The sequence below is a fragment of the Dipodomys merriami genome, unplaced genomic scaffold (genome assembly GCF_024711535.1).
Source record: "Dipodomys merriami isolate MVZ:Mamm:240054 unplaced genomic scaffold, mDipMer1.0.p SCAF_4, whole genome shotgun sequence".
Lineage (NCBI taxonomy): Eukaryota > Metazoa > Chordata > Mammalia > Rodentia > Heteromyidae > Dipodomys > Dipodomys merriami.
In genome coordinates, this window is record NW_027205603.1 from 17,652,560 (window position 1) to 17,671,716 (window position 19,157).

Here is a 19,157-nt window from a genome sequence, read left to right on the forward strand (position 1 = left end):
ACTGAGTTCAAGTCCCAGTCTCAAACCAAAAATAAATAAAGAAAGAAAAGAAAAGGAGAGAGAGAAAAAAAGGAGAGAAAGAGGGAGAGGAGAGGAAGGGAGGGAAGAGAGGAGGAAGGGAGGAAACAGCCCTGGCATGTGGAACTTGCTAGCTCGCCAGCAAGTTCTCTTACTCATAAATTGTCTTTGAACAAGTCATTTCACCTCCCTACAACTCTGTTTCCTGATCAGTAGATGTGCAATTAGCTGCATTAGAGACTAAATGAATTGTTCCAGGAATCCAATGAGTGATACCCTCCCGTCTGAGCTGAACAAATGTCACTTCCTCCCCCTTCACTGGGATGCCACGGGGTTAAACCGTGGTTCTCGGAGCTCCTTTCCCAGCTGGAAATTCTTGCCGACAAATGCCCCTCCTCCCCATGGGCTGGGCACCAGACCCATGAGACACAGATCCGGCCTTCTTGGGTGGCCTGCCCCACGCTGGTACCTGCCCCGTCTGTCCAAGTAGACAGGGGGGACAAGGACAAGGAAGGCATGACCCCAGTATGACGTGGGGTACTTAGCACTCAGCACATCTCTCGGAATGAACTCAATGAAGAGACAGGACGGTGGACAGGGGAGAAGGGAGGAGCACAGTTCTCCTGCCCTGGCTGAGGGTCCTTGGTGGTGGGAATGACACCCCCCCCAGACGGCTTTCCCGGGTGACAAGGCCCTTGTATGGGGAGCAGAGCGACACTTCATTGTGACCCCATCCCCAATACTACACATGGAGCTGGGCTCTGGCAGTGGCATTGTGACAGCTTCACAGAATTAGAGAGGACGTGCCGAAAGCGAGGGCACACAGGTGAGTCTTCCTCTCGTCCCCTTCCTCCTCCCTCAAGAGGCCCAATCCACTGTGTGGGCTGAGAGATGCTTCTGGAATAGCCTCCCCAGGGTGGAGTCTGGCACTCCCCACTCAGAACCCGCACACACTGGTTGGTGTCATGACTCTTTGCACACACTCCTTTGTAAGATCTCTGTAAGGACTGCATGAGAAAAAAGTGCACATGAAAAGCCAAGAGCAGCCACAGTAGAAAGTACATAACAGAGGAGCCTACAAGAGAGCAAGGGACCAGAGCAACTTGGAGAGAGACTTCTAGAAAACCCCTCCACCCTCCCCACTCAGCCCGGGCCCGAGCAGTGCTCATTTGCCAGGCACAGGAGACCACAGGAGGTTGTGTTTGCCATCGGAGCTATTGAAAGGTGCCAGAAGTGCTTCAGACAACCCCAAAGGGTACTTGGGCACCAGGCGCCCTACAACCGAAATGGCACGGTTAGCCTCTGGTCCTGCCAGCCCCAAAATGGCGTCTCTCACGGCCTCCACACCAACTCTGTCTCATCTCAGTTTCACTCACCCACCTTCCTGCTCGCCCTCCTGAAGGGGATTCCCTGTACTATACCCACGAACACCAGTCAGCAAGTGCGCTTCTCCTGAAGAATCTTTCCTTCCTCTTGTCACTTAGATCTCTCTTGTAGCCAACGCCATGCTAAGCATCATGGGAAACTAGTGTCCCCAGCCTGGTTCTAACCCTCCCATGGAGTGTTATAGTTAAATGATAAAGTGCATACCACTTACCAGAAGCCCCAGAAATAGCCAGAAGGAGATAAATCAGAATGGGCTGACGTGATCCCAGAAAGGTCCCCGACCATGAAGAAATGAAGGCAAGGCAGGGGAGGGCAGATGATCAAAGGTCACGTGCCAAGTAGAGCTGTTAGGATGAGCTGAGGGGCAGGGGTGAACACCTCAAGAAATGACAGGAGGATTCAAGGTGGGTTTCTTATTTGCTGAGAATGTGGGGTGGTGAAGGCTGGAAACGGTATTGGGGTGGTCTGGTGAAGTATTTACCACCTTCCAAAAAAATTCATGTTGAAGCCCTAGCCCCGAGGGTATGGTAAGGGGGGACAAGGGGCCTTCAAGACCAAATTGTAGCCCTGGTGACTGGGACTTGTGCCCTTATGAAAGCGCAGCCTCTCCGGTGCTCCTTTTGATTCCTGCAATCCCGAGCTCTCAGAACGGGGGGAAGCCACTGTTAAAGTCCTTTCAATCTCATTATTCAAACAGCTCAAGTTCTGTGACAGGGATAAACAAGGCAGAGGAGACAGCCTGGGGTGGGAGGGGTAACAAAGATCTGCTGTGGGAGGGCAGGCTCAGAAATGTCTACCAGATAACCCGGCAAGTATCATGCCTCGGCAGCCGGGCCTCACCCCTGTCCAGGGAAGGATCCGGTGAGGAGGTAGAGACCAGTGGGAGAGGGCAGGGACACAGGAACATTGGGATTGGGAGGGAGGCGGTTACTGGTGACTTCTGGGACCACTGAGGAGAAGGTGGGGGGGGGGGGGACACAGGGCAGGCAGAGACCAGCCATGGGTGGTCAACCAAGGAATTTTAGGATAGGCGACATGAGCATGCTTCAAGATAACCCAGAAGGGAGAAGTGCCGAGGAACAGAAAAGAGTAAAAAGGATGTGTGGTCCCTCCAGTGTGGGACCCAGGGCACCCCAGGGCTGGGACCCAAGAAAGGAAGGAAGAGATCTCCTTTTCAGTGGCTGCCAGGACACTCTGAAGGTCGCGCAAGGGTAAATGGGAGAAGATGGGGCTGGCCCATGACATTTTGGGGTGACACTTCTGAGATTTGTCCCATACACAGGAGGCCACCCAGTCTGGACCAGGATCCTGACCTGAGTTCCTTCGGGGCTCGCTTTCGGGACCTGATCTTCACACTCAGAAAGGTGGAAACAGGCTGGGGGATGTGCCCTGCAAGTCTCCCGAACCCTCACACTGGAGATGCTGTGCGTGGCTTCTCACCCCTGACTGCCCTGCTCCAGCCTTACCTTGCAATGATCATGACAAACCACTCCACCACTGATTTGATCCTGGACACATGACAGCATACCACGTATGATACCAATCTTTTCTGGATGGATGAAATACCCATAATGTGGAGAATATCAGGAAGCAAATGCATATCTCATATCCCTCTCCCCCAAAACCCATCTGGATTCGGCTAAAGTCCTTCTTCAGATAACTCAGCCTTAATTTCTTTAAAAAAAAAAAAAAGTATTTAAAGACAAGATACAAGTAAGACTGGATGTCAAATAAACGAGTACCCTAGGTGTTTTAAATCCTGCTCTCCCTGCCAATGCGTACACACGTTAATTCCTAAGTTTAAAAGAAGAAAAAGAAAAGTCTTGATGATATGAGCACAGAGGGTGGGGAGAAGGGAACAATTTCCACTGCTCCCTCGAGAAAATACAACACTGCGGCCTCCACAGAAGTGGTTTGCTGTAAACCCTCCATTGCTTTCAGACCAGTTCTTCCTGTACCTCTACAAACCAGGATCTGACACCTAGCACAGGCGGTGCAGCGCCCTCCCTATCTGATTCAAATCCCTGCTAATGAGTGAACATCTTCAAAAACGCTTCCTGTCCTTATCTACAACAAGACGTGCAGGCATGGGGAGGAATCCACGGGAAAACAGCTCCTACTCAAAGATAGGCCAGAGGAAGGCTGGAAGCTCTTGTCATCATTTCTTTTTTTTTTTTTTTTTTTTTTGGGGTCCGGTCGTGGGGCCTGAACTCTGGGCCTGGGCACTGTCCCTCAGCTCTTCAGCTCAAGGCTAGCGCTCTACCACTTGAGCCACAGTGCCACTTCCGGCTTTTTTCATTTTGCTTATGTGGTGCTGAGGAATCGAACCCAGGGCCTCGAGCATGCAAGGCAAGCGCTCTACCACTGAGCCACCTTCCCAGCCCTCTTGTCATCATTTCTATAGCCACGACCAAGCTTGAAGTCTGTATAAATGCACAGCCACAGGATCCACTATTCCTCAGGAGTAACTCAACTGCCCCATTACAAAGCGCTCTGAAGACTGCAGCCCTCAGCCAAGGTTATCTTCTATCAAGGATTTCTTGAAGAGATAGATTTGATGCCTTCATTGAAATTCTGTAAGGTTGCTGGAAATTTAAAAAAAAAAAAAAACGGTTTGCTAAAAAAGACCCACATTTTTAAACACCAAATGGTGTTTCATTGCTACACTAGTGAGTTCATAAAATCTCCTAAGTAAAGCACACGTTTCAGATCACGGATGTGAGTGGACAGGACAGATCACGAGGGGCTATTTTCGGATGGGATTCGCCTCTACAGGTGTCCTGCCACATCACAGGGCAAACACCCAACAAGCCCGTAATCCCTCTAAAGACAAATGTATCAGAGAGCCAATGGTGTCCTGTCTCCAGCCATCCATCTCTGTCCACACACCCACTGAGAAGGATGGTTGGCAAGCACATGGAAAGGAGAAGGTAGGTAGATTGGTAGGCTAAACAGGGACAAAGATCCTTAAAAAGGAAGATTTAATTTACAGCCGCTGACATAGAAAACCATGGAAACCATCAAAGATTTCACCTGGCCAGACACCCGTAGCACACGCCTGTAATCTCAGCTACTCCGGAGGCTGAGATCTGAAGATTGAGGTTCAAGCCCAGCCTAAGGCAGGAAATTCTACAAGACTCTCATCTCCAAGTAACTACCAAAAAGCCAGAAGTGCGGCTGCAACTCAAATGGCAGAGTGTCCGCCTTGAGTTAAGTAATTAAGGGACTGTGCCCTAAATTCAAACCCTGGGACTGGCACACATATATGTACACACACACACAAATTTCACCTCTCCTCCTACAAACAGTATTCTAAGGCCTCATGCAGAAAGAGAGAAAAAGAAAAGCTATAGTCAGTGGATAGAAGGATGACTTGATGTGCCAAAAGGCTGACTACAGGTCCAACAGACAAAATCTGCTCAGGATAACGGACAGGGAGGTTTTGATCGGAACACCAGTATGCCCAGTTACCTACACACTGACAGTGTTTTCATGACTAGCTCATTCTCTTCAGCTGTGTGCAATGGCTTCATCGTAAGTTGAAACCATATACCCTCAACTTACAATTAGTTAAGATCCACTGAGTCTTGGGGCTCCTTGGGATGTGTGCTTTTGAAGAAAAAAAGATGAAAGATAAAATAACTCATACTGACAAGCTCACACATACAAAGAAATGGGGCATGTGGAGAAACAAAAAAAGAGAGCTGGATGTAATAGAGAAACGGCATGCCTGGTTACTAACACTGCTAACATCTGTGAACTATCAACATTCTCAATTTAAGAGAATAAAAAGAAGCCAGGTGCCCGTAGCTCACACCTGAAATCCTAACTACTCAAGAGGCTGAGATGTGAGGATTGCAGGTCTAAGACAGCACGATTAAACAGCAAAAAATAAACCACCAAAAAGCCAGAAGTGGTCCTGTGGCTCAAGTGGTAGAGCATTAGCCTTGAGTGAAACATGGCAGTGCCCATGCCCTGCCTTCAAGCCCCAGTACCAGTACAAAAAAAAAACAAAAAAACTAAGAATAGCATGAAAGAATGGAAGGCAGTGGAATGGATCTGAACAAGGATTAGAGAATTTCCACATTACAATTACACATGTTGACAGAATGGCATATTTTTCTTTTAGATATTAATGGTAAACAAAAAAAAAATCCCTTCCTCCACAGTGCTACTTCCTTCAAGGTCATTTATCATCTGCACAACAGCCTACAGATGTTTTATAAAAAGAAAACTCACAGCCCAGGCTTGCCAGCTCTTACCCAAGCCTCACTTATCAAAGGTGCCGGTCCGGGTGACAGGCAGCTGCCCAGAGACATGCAGCCAACATGACTTTATATGTCCACAAGCCCGTCTCACGCACCAGGCCTGAGCCCCATTAAGCATTCCGATAACAGTACCTCCCCGAGAACCCTCGCGTGGATGAAGCTAGCCAGAACTGCATAGCTAATTTTAACCCTGTGGAGTTTGATAAGAAATTGAATTTTAAAGCCATCCAGCAACTGCATAGTTCATCTGTCAGGAGAAAAAGATGCCTTCGTGCTGGGAAAAGTCCACCGGGGCTGTGATTATTTGCTTTTCCACTATGAACAATAATAAACGGTATGATATTCCTTAGAAGGTTTAGGATACTTCCCACGAGCCAGGAATGAGCCCAGATGGTCGGGAAGCCCACAGAGCACAGACAAGGGTGCAGACGGACAGGAATAGACCATGCCCACCTGGTCTGCCTGTCCTTTATTCTGTCCTTCCCAAAGCTTCCTCCACCTCTGCCATCCCAATATACAAATGACCCCTTCCAAGAACGATGACAAAGAGCAAAAGAGACAAAATAGTAATCCTGTGCCCTGCGCTCCAGGAAATCACCCAAACCACCGTTAAGGCTACCTCGTGTGGAAGTTGCTGTCTGGCTCCTATTTCAAACCTTGACCCTCTCTGGGATTCCCCGAGGTTTATGGGGACCGTGGGAGCTGGGGAACCGCGGCGGCAGGAGGTGCAGCCTGAGCCAGGGAGCGGGGAGCCCGGACCCCGGACCCCGCCAGGACCAGGGCGCATCCCGGTGGGGAGTAGCGGTGCCTGGACTGAGCCGGCCAGGACCAGGAGCAGGGCTGGGAGCCGGCTAGGGGTGGCGGCCCAGCGGCTGCATTTCTGGGCCCCGAGGCTCTGGCCCGGGCGGGGGACGGGGAAGAGGGGGGGCGCGGGTGAGCGGCGCCGAGTCTGCGGGGCGCCCGCGGACCAGGGGCGAAACTGGACGCCCAGGGGCGCCTCAGACAGCGCCGTGCCCGCGCGCAGACGGCTCCCCTGCTGGCCACGGCGCCCCTGCACGCGCACACACGCACATGTGCACGCACACACAGGCGTGCACACGCGCGCGCGCACGCGTCCAGGCACTGGGCTGCACTCAGGAGTCAATCAACCAGTGCGCAGGGAATGACACGCTCTAGATGGCTGCCCCCGCCGTGTGCACGCGCGCGCGCACACTCACCCGCAGAGCGCCCAACTCACACTCATTTACACCTTCATGCACACAGACGCACAGCACACACATTTACACCTTCATACACACAGCACACTCACACAGCATACACACCTTCATACACACACACATTTACACCTTCATGCACACAGCACACAGAGACGCACAGCACACACAGAGCACACACATTTACACCTTCATACACAGCCCACAGATACACAGCGTACACACATCACACAACACAGACACACACGACACGCAATGAACACACAGCACACACATGCACATCACACAACATGCAACACAGCACAGCACAGTGCACACATGCCTCATACACACTTGCACACACACAGTCTCCTCCGCCCCCGGGACCCGCGGCCGCCCTGGAACTCGGCCCCCGGGACCCCCCTCTCTCCCGACCTGGGCGCCAGGACCGCGGGTCCCCAAGCCCCAGGGCCCAGCCCGGCCCCGCACCGGCCCGCGGAGGCCCCGGCGCACAGCGGGGCCCCGGCGTCCGCCTGCCACCAAGCCCGGCGCCTCCCCACGGGGTCCGCCCGGCCCCGGGCGCCGAGGACCCGGGCGGCGGCGGGCGGCGGTGCGGTGCCCTCCCCGCGGGCGGCGCGGGCTCACCGTGCGCAGGAACTGGATCTCGTCCTCGCCTTCGCCCCCATCGGCCATGGCTCCGCGGGCCGGGCCGGAGCCGGCGGCGGCCGCCTCTGCGTTGCCGGCCGCGGCCGAGCCGGTTCAGGTCGCGGCGGTGCCGCCCGCCCGCCCGCCCGCGGCGTGGAGGAGGCGCGCGGCCCCGCGCCGCACCGTGCGGGAGGAGGACGGAGCGCGGCCCGGGACGCGGAAGGCGGCGGCCCCGCAGCCCAGCGCTCGTCCCGGGCTCCGGCGAGCGAGTGCGCCCTGCGCGCCCGGCCCGGAGTGCGGCGGCGGCGGCGAACGGGGGCGGACGGGGCGGCCGGGGGCGGGCGCGGGGCGGAGCTGCGGGATCGGCTGCGGCAGGTAATCCGCAGCCCGCGGCCCCGGCACGGCGCGGGGCCCAGCGCCGCTTACCGGCCGCGCCGGGTATCGGGGCGCGCAGCCTTCCCACCCGCTCCCTGCGGGGCGCGGGGCACGGGGTTGGGGCGTAGGGCAGGAGCGCGGGGCCGGGGTACGGGGCTGGGGCTGGGGCACGGGGCGCGGGGTGGGGCGCGGGGCCCGGGCACGGGGCTGGGGCAGGAGCGCGGGGCCAGGGCACGGGGCTGGGGACCGGGGCGCGGGGTTGGGGCTTGTGGCAGGAGCGCGCGGGGCCCGGGCGCGGAGCTGTGGCAGGAGCGCAGGGCCGGGGCGAGGGGCGCGGGGCCGGGGCGCCTGGTTGGGGCATGGGGCAGAAGCGTGGGGCCGGGGCACGGGGCAGAAGCGTGGGGCCGGGACGCGAGATATGGTGCTGGGGCGCGAGACATGGGGACGGGGGCATGGGACCGGGGCCCCGAGCCAGGACGCGGGGTTGGGGCATAGGGCAGGAGCGCGGGGCCGGGGCACGGGGCACGGGGCACGGGGCGCACACACCCGCTCTGTCGGACCTTTACGGGTGTGTGGTGCCCCCGCTCCTTCCTCCTGGCATCTGCCAGGGGCGCTATCGAAAGGGTGCCCAGCCCGCAGCCCCGCGCCCGGCCCGCAGCCACGTGCCCCACGCCCCACACCTAACCCGCAGCCCCGGTCCCTAAGCCCCGCGCCTGACCCGCAGCCCATTGTCCCCGCGCCTGTGGGCGCCCTGAGACTCCAGCGACGCGGGGATCTGCGCAGACCCCGCCTGGCCCAGGTGAGCAAAATGCCCAATGGAGCCATCACCCCACACGCGCGGAGCCTAGTCCCGCGCCGCCGCGGGGTGGGCGGGCTCGTGGGGTGGGCGGAGCCGCGGGTGGGCGGGCCGTGGGGGTGGGCCGGGCCACAGGGTGGGCGGGGCCGCGGGTGGGTGGGCGGGGCCGTGGGGTGGGCGGGGTGGCGGGCGACCTGGGCCTCGCCCAGAGCCCACGCACGACCCCGAGGACCCCGAGGCCCTCGCTGGGAACCGAGGCCATCGCAGGAAGCTCTCCGCGCGGATCAGCACAGCCGATCTCCGCGGGCTGCGGTCGTTCCTGGCGCCTCCCGGGACGCGGCCGGTGCCCAGGCGTGCTGGCCGAAGCCCGCCCACCAGCCCGGCGCGCGCCGGATGGCACGGGCGGCCCGGGGCCTGAGGTTCATGCACAGGGATTCCCAGTGAGGCCACAATCGATAAGGTAGAAATCACCCACGACAGGCGACTGATTTCCGGAACCGGCTCATGAGCTAATATCAAACCTTTCGACCTTCTGGGCTCAAAATGGTCAAGGTGACCTTGCCAATCAACTGAGAACCAAAAAACAGCTTCTTAACACACACACACCAGGCTGTGCCTTCTGGAATTATCCTCGTCTACCTCGGTGGTAGGTAAAAAAACTCGTGTTTCCTCTTGGTATTTTAACTCGACTGAAACTTCCCAGTAAGCGCTGTGGACTTCTCAACTCAGAAATACCAGAGTTCTAAGCTTCAATAGAATGCAGGTTTGAGGATGCGCATGCTTTATTTTTTTTTTAAGACAACTGGCTTGGGCAAGAAAGTCTGTCTTACACACACACACACACACACACACACACACACACACACACACACACACACACACGCCAGAAGTGGAGCTGTGGCTCAAGTGCTAGAGCACTAGTGTTGAGGTGGGGGAAAAAATGCTCAAGGACAGTGCCCAGGCCCTGAGTTCAAGCCCCAGGATTGGCGTGCACACACGCACACGCACACACACACAAAAGGAGAACTGAAGCAAATAAAGAATTGGTTTAAAGGTAGTAGCTGTCCTAGGTTCTGTCCTATGTTAGAGAAGAGATGGTATTTTGTTATCTTTATATGTGGTTCTATTTCATAATTAAAAACTTGCTGTCATACTTACCAAGAACTTGTATCAGTGAAAGTTACAGAAATATCTTACATTTTTATTAACTTTTAGATGACTTAAGATTGTCACGCTTCTTTTTCTATTGAACAATTGTAAGAAAAATTTATCTACAAGAAGGAAATCTAGTTTAACTGTAATTTTCCTACTCACTGTAGGAAACAGCAATGTCATTTGGATCTAACAAAATTTACATTCTGTTCTTAATTCCTATAGTAGACTTACGCTATAATAAATTAGCAAGTGGACATTTTCATAGGCACCAAAATACACTTCACAAAATGGGGGGGGGGGGGAAGAAGGAGTTTACTTTGAGTTTTCATCAGCACCCAGCACTTGACATCTGAGGTTTGTCATTTTTATACTACTTGAGCCACAGCTCCACTTCTGGCTTTTTGCTGGTTAATTGGAGCTAAAGAGTCTCACAGAACCGTGATCCTCATATCTGTCTCCTGGGTAGCTCAGATTACAGGCACGAGCCACTGGCGCCAGCCTCAAGTACCTCCTTGCTATTGTTTCTTTTTCTCCTCTCAGCAATGCCAGTTAGGAAAGAAGTGACAAGGCTTCAAGAAGTTCCATACTTGAAGCCTACACAGATGGTGGGACTCCACATTCCTGATCGTGACTCTGTGCTGCTTGCCTGCCTGGATCCTGGAGGAAAGGCCTGAGGAGTCCAGGCCAGCACAGACTATAAAAGGGTCTGGAAGTCCCTGGAGATCGGCCCCTGGTTGTGGGCCCAGCCAGGGTCCTGCAGGCTCTTGGAATGCCAAGTGCATTCTGGAAAGAGACATTGCTTACAGCGTGTTCAGAAATAAAACCCAGCTTCTGCCTTGCTCTTGCTGCTCGGCTTCCGGGAGGGAAAGTGTGTCAAGTTTGGAGTTAGGATTCCCTGGAACCCTCTCAGCTGCTTTGCTCTTATCTTCGAGTTGCGACTGGAATCCTGGTTTCCAGGGTGGGTACGGAATGGTAGAGTGCCGGCAAAAGAAAATACAATGCACCTCATTGGGCTCAGTGGAGCCCCAGACCTTACAGATGGCGGTCAGCTGGTGCACACTGGACTGCTAAGGACCCACAGAATGGAGACATGTGTCCTGAGGAAGCCTGGGGCCCCATTCCTGATGGGTGTGTACCACCAGCCTGCACCTCATGTCAGATGACTCGAGGGAGACAGCAGAGGAGAAAAGAGGAGAGGCTGAGTGGCTTCGGCCATGCTGGTCGCTCATATTTTGATATCTAACCTGCATCTCCACGTTAAGTGATTCTAATTCCTATAATTTTTTGTTTTAATCTTCCAAGCTGACTGTGGTGGTTCAGCAGATCTGTAGTACCAGCGACTGGGATGTGAAAATTGGGATGATAATGGCTCCAGCATGGCCCAGGCAAAAAAAAAGCGAGATTCCCATCTAAATCCAGGTGCCAAGCGTGGTGACACACGTCTGTAGTTCCAGCTATGTGGGATGGATAGGTAGAAGGATCAAGGCCTGAGGTCAAGTCCTAGACACAAATGGAAGACCCTACCTGGGAGAAAAAAAGACTAAAGCTGAGAAAGGCTGAGAGTACTGAGTAGTAGAGCACCTGGCTCAGAAGAATAAGGCCATGAGTTCAAATCCTGCTATCATTTTTTTAATCACGTAGGGTCCTTGACTTTTATCAAAGAATAAGAATTTCTGGACAAGTTACCATGGCAAGAAAACTTGACAGAGCTTTATTAAGTAAACAAGCAGACTAATAGCATACAAACACATGAGCAGAAGAGCAGGGGCACACTCTTACAAGAGTGTAGGCTCTCTCATGGGGAGATGGACAGACAGACACACAGCTCTTTGGCTGCTAGGGACATTTATATGGTAAAGGCAAGGAGGTCTGACTTCAAAGTTAAGCAAAGATGGGTGTTTTACCTTTGCCCTATCACTCCTGGTGTTACTTTCTGGGTTTCTGGATGTTTGGGGGCATTTCTTCCAGGAATGCACCTGCCATAAAACGATCCTCATCCTTGAGATAAGCAGGCTTCCTGTGGTCTGCATTTGGGGTAGGAGGTGGCTTAAGTTTGAGGGAAGCATTTTTTCTCAGGAAGGCATACAGTGTTCATTCCTGGGGCGGGGCATGTACCCCTCGGGAAGGCCTGCATCCCGTTGTCTCTCTTTGAAGCAGACAGTGCTTCTATGCTTCTAAATGCCATGTTTCTGGCCTCATTTTCCCTAGTCTATCCGGTTTCAAGCTCAGATCCTTCTAGATCCTTCCAGTCACCTAACTGGCTAACCCACAGTGCCTCTGTGTACAACATGGAGGAAATGAAGGGGACTCACATCATATAGCAATGACGGTGACACGGGCAAGCCCATGTCATGCAGGCAGGCATGTATATGTCACTACTTGTGGCTCCTCTTAAATCTAAAGCTGAAATTATATTAACTGAAATAAAATCAATCAGAGGCTATGCTCAGGACTGACCGACCCAGCAGGAAGCTTTACAATCAATTCACAATTCATCCATCCATCCATCCATCCATCATTCACACAGCATCAGTACTGCCTGGTGCTGTGCACTCTACCTGGGATACAGAAGGAATAAGAAGGTCCACAGTGGCACGTGGCACATGAGTGCTGTGGCCAGGATGGGAGAGGCTGGTGAGGGTTAGGGAGAGCAAGCGACCTCCTGGTAATGCTGTGTGTAACTCAGATCCAGATCCAGGCACGAGAAGCCACATTTTGAGAGGTTGAATCAGGAGTCTTTATTAAAAGGCCCTGCATGGTAGACTCAAAGACCAGCAGCCAGCAAATACACTTAACACAGGAAACAGCCCCAAGAGGAAAGAAAGAACAAAAACAATACCAACAAACCAATTCAGCTCCCATGCAGAGATGAAATGGGACACCACAGTGGCCAGAGAACAGCCAGGAAACACGTGGCATGGCGTAGTGGTGCCTGAGCTGGTCCGGGCCTAAATAGGGTCAGGTCAGGGCGCCAGGGCACAGGAAACTCCAGGCCCAGGCACCAGACTGACAGGTTCAGTAACCTATCAGCCAAGTGCCCGCCCCGCCCCCACCATGACAAGATGCCAGACCCTACCATCTACCATGTGGCCAAGATGGTGCAGACCAAACCTGACCTCCCCACTTCAATAAAGGACACAGGTTTGGTCAAGGCAGAGGAAGAAGTTTCTGGACTAAACCCAAGAAGTAGAGACAAGATGGGCTATTTCACTTCAACTCAGAGGATCAAAGACAGGGCAGAACAGCCCAGAATTGCTGTGTGTGTGTGTGTGTGTGTGTGTGTGTGTGTGTGTGTGTGTGTGTGTGTGTGTGTGTGTGTTTGTGTGTGTGTGTGTTTCATTCTGAGGGAAGCTAGAATTTAACAGACATTCTCCGTTTCCTCAAATCCCATCTCGGTATTGCCATTTAATCGTGAGGTCTGTGGGTCTGTGGGCATGTCTCTCCTGGGCTAGACTATTGGATGTCCTCCATTGGGAGGCGCCATTTTCTTAGGGAAGCTTCTTCTTCAATAATTTGTGTTTGAAAAACTGCTATTGAGCTCACACCTGTAATCCTTCTCAGGAAGCCAAATGACTGCAAATTGGAACCACTCCTGGCAAGCTATTTTATCTCTAAAATAGCTAGCAAAAAAAAAAACAGGACCAGAGGTGTGGCTCAAGGAGTAGAGGACCCAGCTGAGCAAACAAGCCAGGAAAGAGCAAAGCCCTGAATTCAAACCCCAATACTGACAAACATTACTCTGCACCTACTGAAGAATTACCCCCCCAAAAAAGGCAAAAAAAAATGTTATATAAACATTTAACAAGACTGTGAGATGGGAGATGCCCTCCTGTCGGCTCAGCTAAAATTCCCCAAGACCCAAACAAAACAGGCAGCAAAGACCCCCACATTCCAAAGAGAAATTCTGGAAGCCCACGTAAGACATGCGGGGAAGACACTGGAAACAGACTTTGAAGTTGAGCCTTTGGAGATCTACAAAAGACCGCCCTCTCCCCTGCTGTGATTTCTGTCTACTGCACTGCTGAATGGCGAGGACCCAGATGGAGTCCTTGCTCCTGGTGATTTCTACCGGGTTTATGTCATGCCCACCTAACCACCTTCCTCACCCTCAGATGAATGGACAGAGAGCCACTCAATCACATTTCCCCGGCAAGACCTGCAGCCCCAAAGCCCTGTTCTTAAGTTTTCCCCAACCCACAGGATCCCTGGATCTGGCCAAAAAAAGACAGAGAATGGGCTAGGCCAGACATGCCAAGGCCTCAGGCAGGAGGGTCAGGAAGACTCTGGCTGAGCAGGCCAGCAGCAAGGGGAGGAGCAGGCGGGAGTCAATACAGGGCTCTCAGAAGAGGATCCAGGAGTTCAGCCTGGGTACGGTGCCCCTTCCGACCTTGAACTTCAGCAACTGGATGCTTACTTTAGTCTTCAGGGCCCTAGAGGCTGGGGGGGGGGGGGGGAGGAACCTGGAGCTGGGCCGTCAGATTAATGTGGAGAACTCGGGATGAGGCAGAAGCCTGTGTGGTTTTTCCAATAATTGACTATAGCGGCTGTTGCTGTGGGGAGCCTTTCTGTGCGTGGAAATGAAGGAGATTGTTTTTCCCTCCTAGTTAAAGATACCCTATATGCCAAAGACATTAAGGCTGATGAGCAAATAATTAAAATGCATTAGAGGATATGCAAATTGAATTCGTAGAAACTGAAGAAGGGAGCCAGAGGAGGAGTACTGAATGTGTTTATGTACACTCTATTAAGAACAGTAGTAACTCCCACATGTGGAAAACAGAAAAAGATATTAAATAAAAATGAACTGACTAGGCCAGGTGCCGGTGGCTCACACCTGTAATCCTAGCTACTCAGGAGGCTGAGCTCTGAGGATCATAGTTAAAAACCAACCCAGGCAGGAAAGCCCATGAGACTCTTATTGGCAGTTAACCACCAAAAATCAGAAGTGGAGCTGTAACTTACTTGGTAGCTTTGAGCAAAAAAGCTCAGCCACAGCACCCAGGCCCTAAGTTCAAGCCCCAGGACCAGCACACACAAGAAGAAAAAGAAGAGGAGGAAGAGAAAGATAGAAGGTGAGGGGGGGGGAGGAAAAAGATGGGGGAGGGAAGAGGAGGAAGAAAAACAAGAAGAATATTGACTAAGTAGACCACTTTCTAGGACATAGAATATAAATGGGAATGTTACAGGAAAGAAATGTGGGACAGCTGACTACAAGAAATGTAAAGAAATGCTGAAAGGCTAAAGAGAAAATGAGAATCTTAGAACATAGTCACAGGAAAATTGAGATTCTTGTTTCCACAAGATGTATAAACGGATATATATTTTGTTATATATGCATACATATATGCATGTATACATATATGTGTCTCATTTTAAGGAATATGTACAGTACTGAGACTTTTTTTTTAAATCTACATGTCTGTCCATCTGTTTATACTGAAAGAACAACACATCAATTTTGTTTGAGAGATCTGAATAGAATCTGAAGGAACACACATGAGGAAAATCTGAGGCACATTCTCTAATAAAAATCTGATGTGAACCTGGTGCCAGTGGTTCACGCTCAGATCTGAGGATGGCAGTTCGAAACCAGCCCCAGCAGGAAAGTCTCTGAGACTCTTATTTCCAATTTTCCCCTTGGAAAAAGCCAGAAGAGGAGCTATGGCTTAAGTGGTAGAGTGCTAGTCTAGAGCAAAAGAAGCTCAGGGACAGCACCCAGGCCCTGAGTTCAAGGCCCAGGGCCAGAAAAATAATAAATCTGGTTTTTTTCCTCAAAGACTAGAGCAAAGGACCCAAGTAGAGACAGGAAGGAGAGAGGAGAAGGGAGAGGAGGGGGGAGGAGGAAGAAAAAAGGAAGAGGGAGGAAGGAAGAAGGGGGAAGGGAAGGGAGGAGGGAGAGGGAGGGAGGGCAAGCAAGCAGGCAGGTGGGAAATGATGCTTCTGAAAGACCCCCTCCCTAACCAACCAGGCCCTGAGCCTCTTTTTTTTAGGGGAACAAAGTTTTGTATTTAACCAAGCTATTTCTGGCTTCTGTAACATGCTTTGCTAAGAAAATTATATTACCACACTCCCCTTTTGATAACTAACCTCACCAGTTAATCAATAAGCCCACACCCTACTAACTAATCCCCCCCCGCCCCCCCCCCTGCAGCCAGCCCCCCTGGTGTGAGCAAACGACAGGTGCTAACTCGGATAAAGGTCACTTCCTCATACCAAGGACCGGAGACACACAACTCGGCACGTACACCGAGGGACCCACTCGAACAGTGATTGGCCAAAACATATGATTTGTTTTAAAAGGATTGGCTGCCTGCGTGCAGACCTAGTTGTAACACTTTAAATTTACTGGCTGAAAAAGCGCGGGCTCTACTGTAACGGACTGAGGGGTCCCATAAAAGGACCATCCCCGGGACTGCTCGGGGCTCCCAGCCATTGACCCGAACCTTGTGGATCTCGAGGTCACGTGCACCTGGGAGCCTGGGCATGCCCAAATAAAACCCTCTTGCCTTTGCATCTGGTGTCGTCTGACTGGTGCTTGGGGCAGGGAGGTCCTGATTTGGGGGACACCCGAAGTCGGGGGTCTTTCACTTCCATTGCAAATGATACTAAAATGTTCCAGTTAATTTGGGGTGCTATAACAAAATGCCACAAGCGAAGTGACTTATGCGTGACAAAAAGTCACTCCTCACAGTGTGTAACTACAAAGTCTAGGACGGAGACATGGGCAGGTTCCTTGTCTGGTGAGGGCCCAGATCCTTCTGATTCACAGACAGCAAACCTGTCATCTGCCAAATCACCTCCTAATCTTGCTTCCCATCCCTCCCCCCAAAACCCCACAACTGCAACTGTCCCCGTGGAGTTAGGACTTCCCCTACAGAGGCTGAGGGAGCGACATTCCCAACCCAGCCATGGTCTGTGAAACCCAGAAACCAGGGAGCCGCAGGACCCCATCCCCTCTGCCTTAGGAAACATCACCCAGACTCCCCTCTGCGCATCCACGGAGGGCACGGAGAGACATGCCCAGACCGACCTGGGCATCTCATTTATTCATAATTTGGCAAAGGGCCTCCAATCAGGTTCAAGGACTCAGAAACTATGTAGATAGTGGAAGCCCAGGGAGAAATCAGCAAAAATGCTCAGCCCCCAGGAGCTGCTACCAACATGACTTTGACCCACCCAGGATATGGAAGCCTAGAAAAATTGTATCGCTAAGTTGATCCATGACACTAAGATTTTTTTTTTTAAAGCAGTGAAATTCTAGGTCCTGCAACCTCCACAAAGATGCTACAAGCAAGCCATGCATGTTGAACATCTGTAGTACCAGTATACAGGAGGTTGAAGTAGGAGGACCACAAGTTGAAGACCAGCCTAGCTAAAATAAGACCTTACCTTTAAAGAGAAAAAAGAAAGGTCTCTCGAGCCAAATAACCCCACAAGAAAGAGTTACTGGTCATAGCCAGGAGGAGACCACCTCAATGTCCTTGGGACCAAAGCATGTAACATGATGAAGGAACTTAGTAATAAACTAAAATAAATGAAAAGTAGACTCCAACTCAAACTGTGGGTGTCAGCGCTTGGAACAGTACATGCAGTACTGGTCGATCATTCAAAAATATACACGAAAATGAGCAAAGTACAAAGAAAAAGAAAAACTTAAAATAATCACCTGTGATCACACAGTAAAGCCATTTTAATTGTTTTAGTCCAGGAAGGGAAGTTAGATTGACCTTGGAGTTCTTTATAAGAACTTTAGAAGAAAAAAAAATCTTGAAAGGGTGAACAAGCTGCAAATGCCTCCGGGAAGGCCTTTGAAATGAAGAAGTCCTTCAAGAGGAATGAAGGTCACAGCCAGTCCTTCCTGGCTTACCCTGCACCGCCCAACACAGATTCCAAGCAAGGTGAGAATGGGCTGCAGCAGTGTTGTGCTGCCATGACTCCATAATCCTGCACCTGGGTGTATTATCAGGGGTTGAGCTAGTTTGTTTTTTGTGTGTGTGTGTGTTATTATTTAAGTAGTTGTGCAAAGGGGTTTCAGTTCCACATGTCAGTTTTCCAGTACAATGTGTCACCTTTCCACCATCTCCCCACCCCTCTCTCTCCAAACCCCGCCCATCCCCTTAAATCATTGGTCCAATTAGGGACACCGAGGGGGCTGGTGCAACAATAACAAACAATAGCAAACCTTCATGGCAACAAACTGGAACACCTTGGAGGAATGGACCCATTCCTAGTTAACCTGAATGTTCGAAACTTGAGCCAAGAGAATACAACAAACCTTTTAACCAGACCTATAACAAGTAATGAAATTGAAATGGCAGCAAAGAATCTCCCAACAAAGAAACGCCCAGGACGGGATGGAGTCATGGCTGAAGACACTTAAAGAACGAGCACACCAATACATCTCAAATTTCTCCACAAACTAGAAAGGCAGAAATCGTGGCCAAAATCATCCTATGAAGTCATCGTGTTTTAATGTCTTTTTTTGTTTGTTTTTACTCTTATCTTAGTAGTTGCACAAAGGAGCTGCCATTTCACAAAGCAATGCCACCCCCCTTCAACCTTCTCACCCATCCCTCCCCTCCCCACCCCTTCTCTCACTCTGCTTCATTTTCTAGGACATACGCTGGATTCTCGTCTGTGTTGTCCCCTCTTCTCTTTCTTCCTTTCCCTCTTTCCCCTTGGCCCCACCCACTTTTTGAGTGCCCACTTTCTGGTGTTTGCTGAACTTTGGTTTTTGGCTTTCTAAGGATTTACACTATTTGAGATCTCCATTGAATCTACCATTTTTCAGTTCATACATTTGTATACTCTTGTATACCACCCAACGTGTTTACTTATGACTTTGTAAGCTTCCATCTATAAAAACACACATGGAGCAGGGAAGGTGGCTCAGTGGTAGAGTGCTTGCCTTCTGTGCATGAGGCCCTGGGTTCAATTCCTCAGCACCACATAAACAGAAAAAGCCGGAAGTGGTACTTGGCTCAAGCCATAGTGTGCTAGCCTTGAGCTGAAGAGCTAAGGGACAGTGCCCAGGCCCAGAGTTCAGGCCCCATGACCGGCCCAAAAAAAAAAAAAAAAAAAAAAAAGCAAACATGGATCTCTGGGCCTGACTTACTTCACTTAATTTTTCTCCATGTCTTTCCATTTCTTTATAAATGATATAATACTACTCTTTCTAGTAGATAAGATTGTGAGTAGAGATTGTGTCTATACCACAGTTTCTTCACCCATTTGTCCATTGATGAGGAGCATGACCTGATTCCATACCTTGGTAACAGTGAAAGCCAGGATTTATGTACTCATCCCAAAACCAGATAGGGA

General features: G+C 51.4%; 1 protein-coding gene across 1 annotated transcript in view; it reads right to left on the minus strand.

The window, feature by feature from the left end:
* Ryr2 (ryanodine receptor 2) overlaps positions 1-7,691 on the minus strand; it is a 427,229-nt gene extending 419,538 nt beyond the window's left edge. Inside the window, exon 1 of the mRNA XM_069990607.1 lies at positions 7,511-7,691. Within this exon, the coding sequence (XP_069846708.1) occupies positions 7,511-7,558 (48 nt within the window). The 5' untranslated portion in view covers positions 7,559-7,691. The remainder of the gene's footprint in view (positions 1-7,510) is intronic.
* Positions 7,692-19,157: the final 11,466 nt, after the last annotated feature.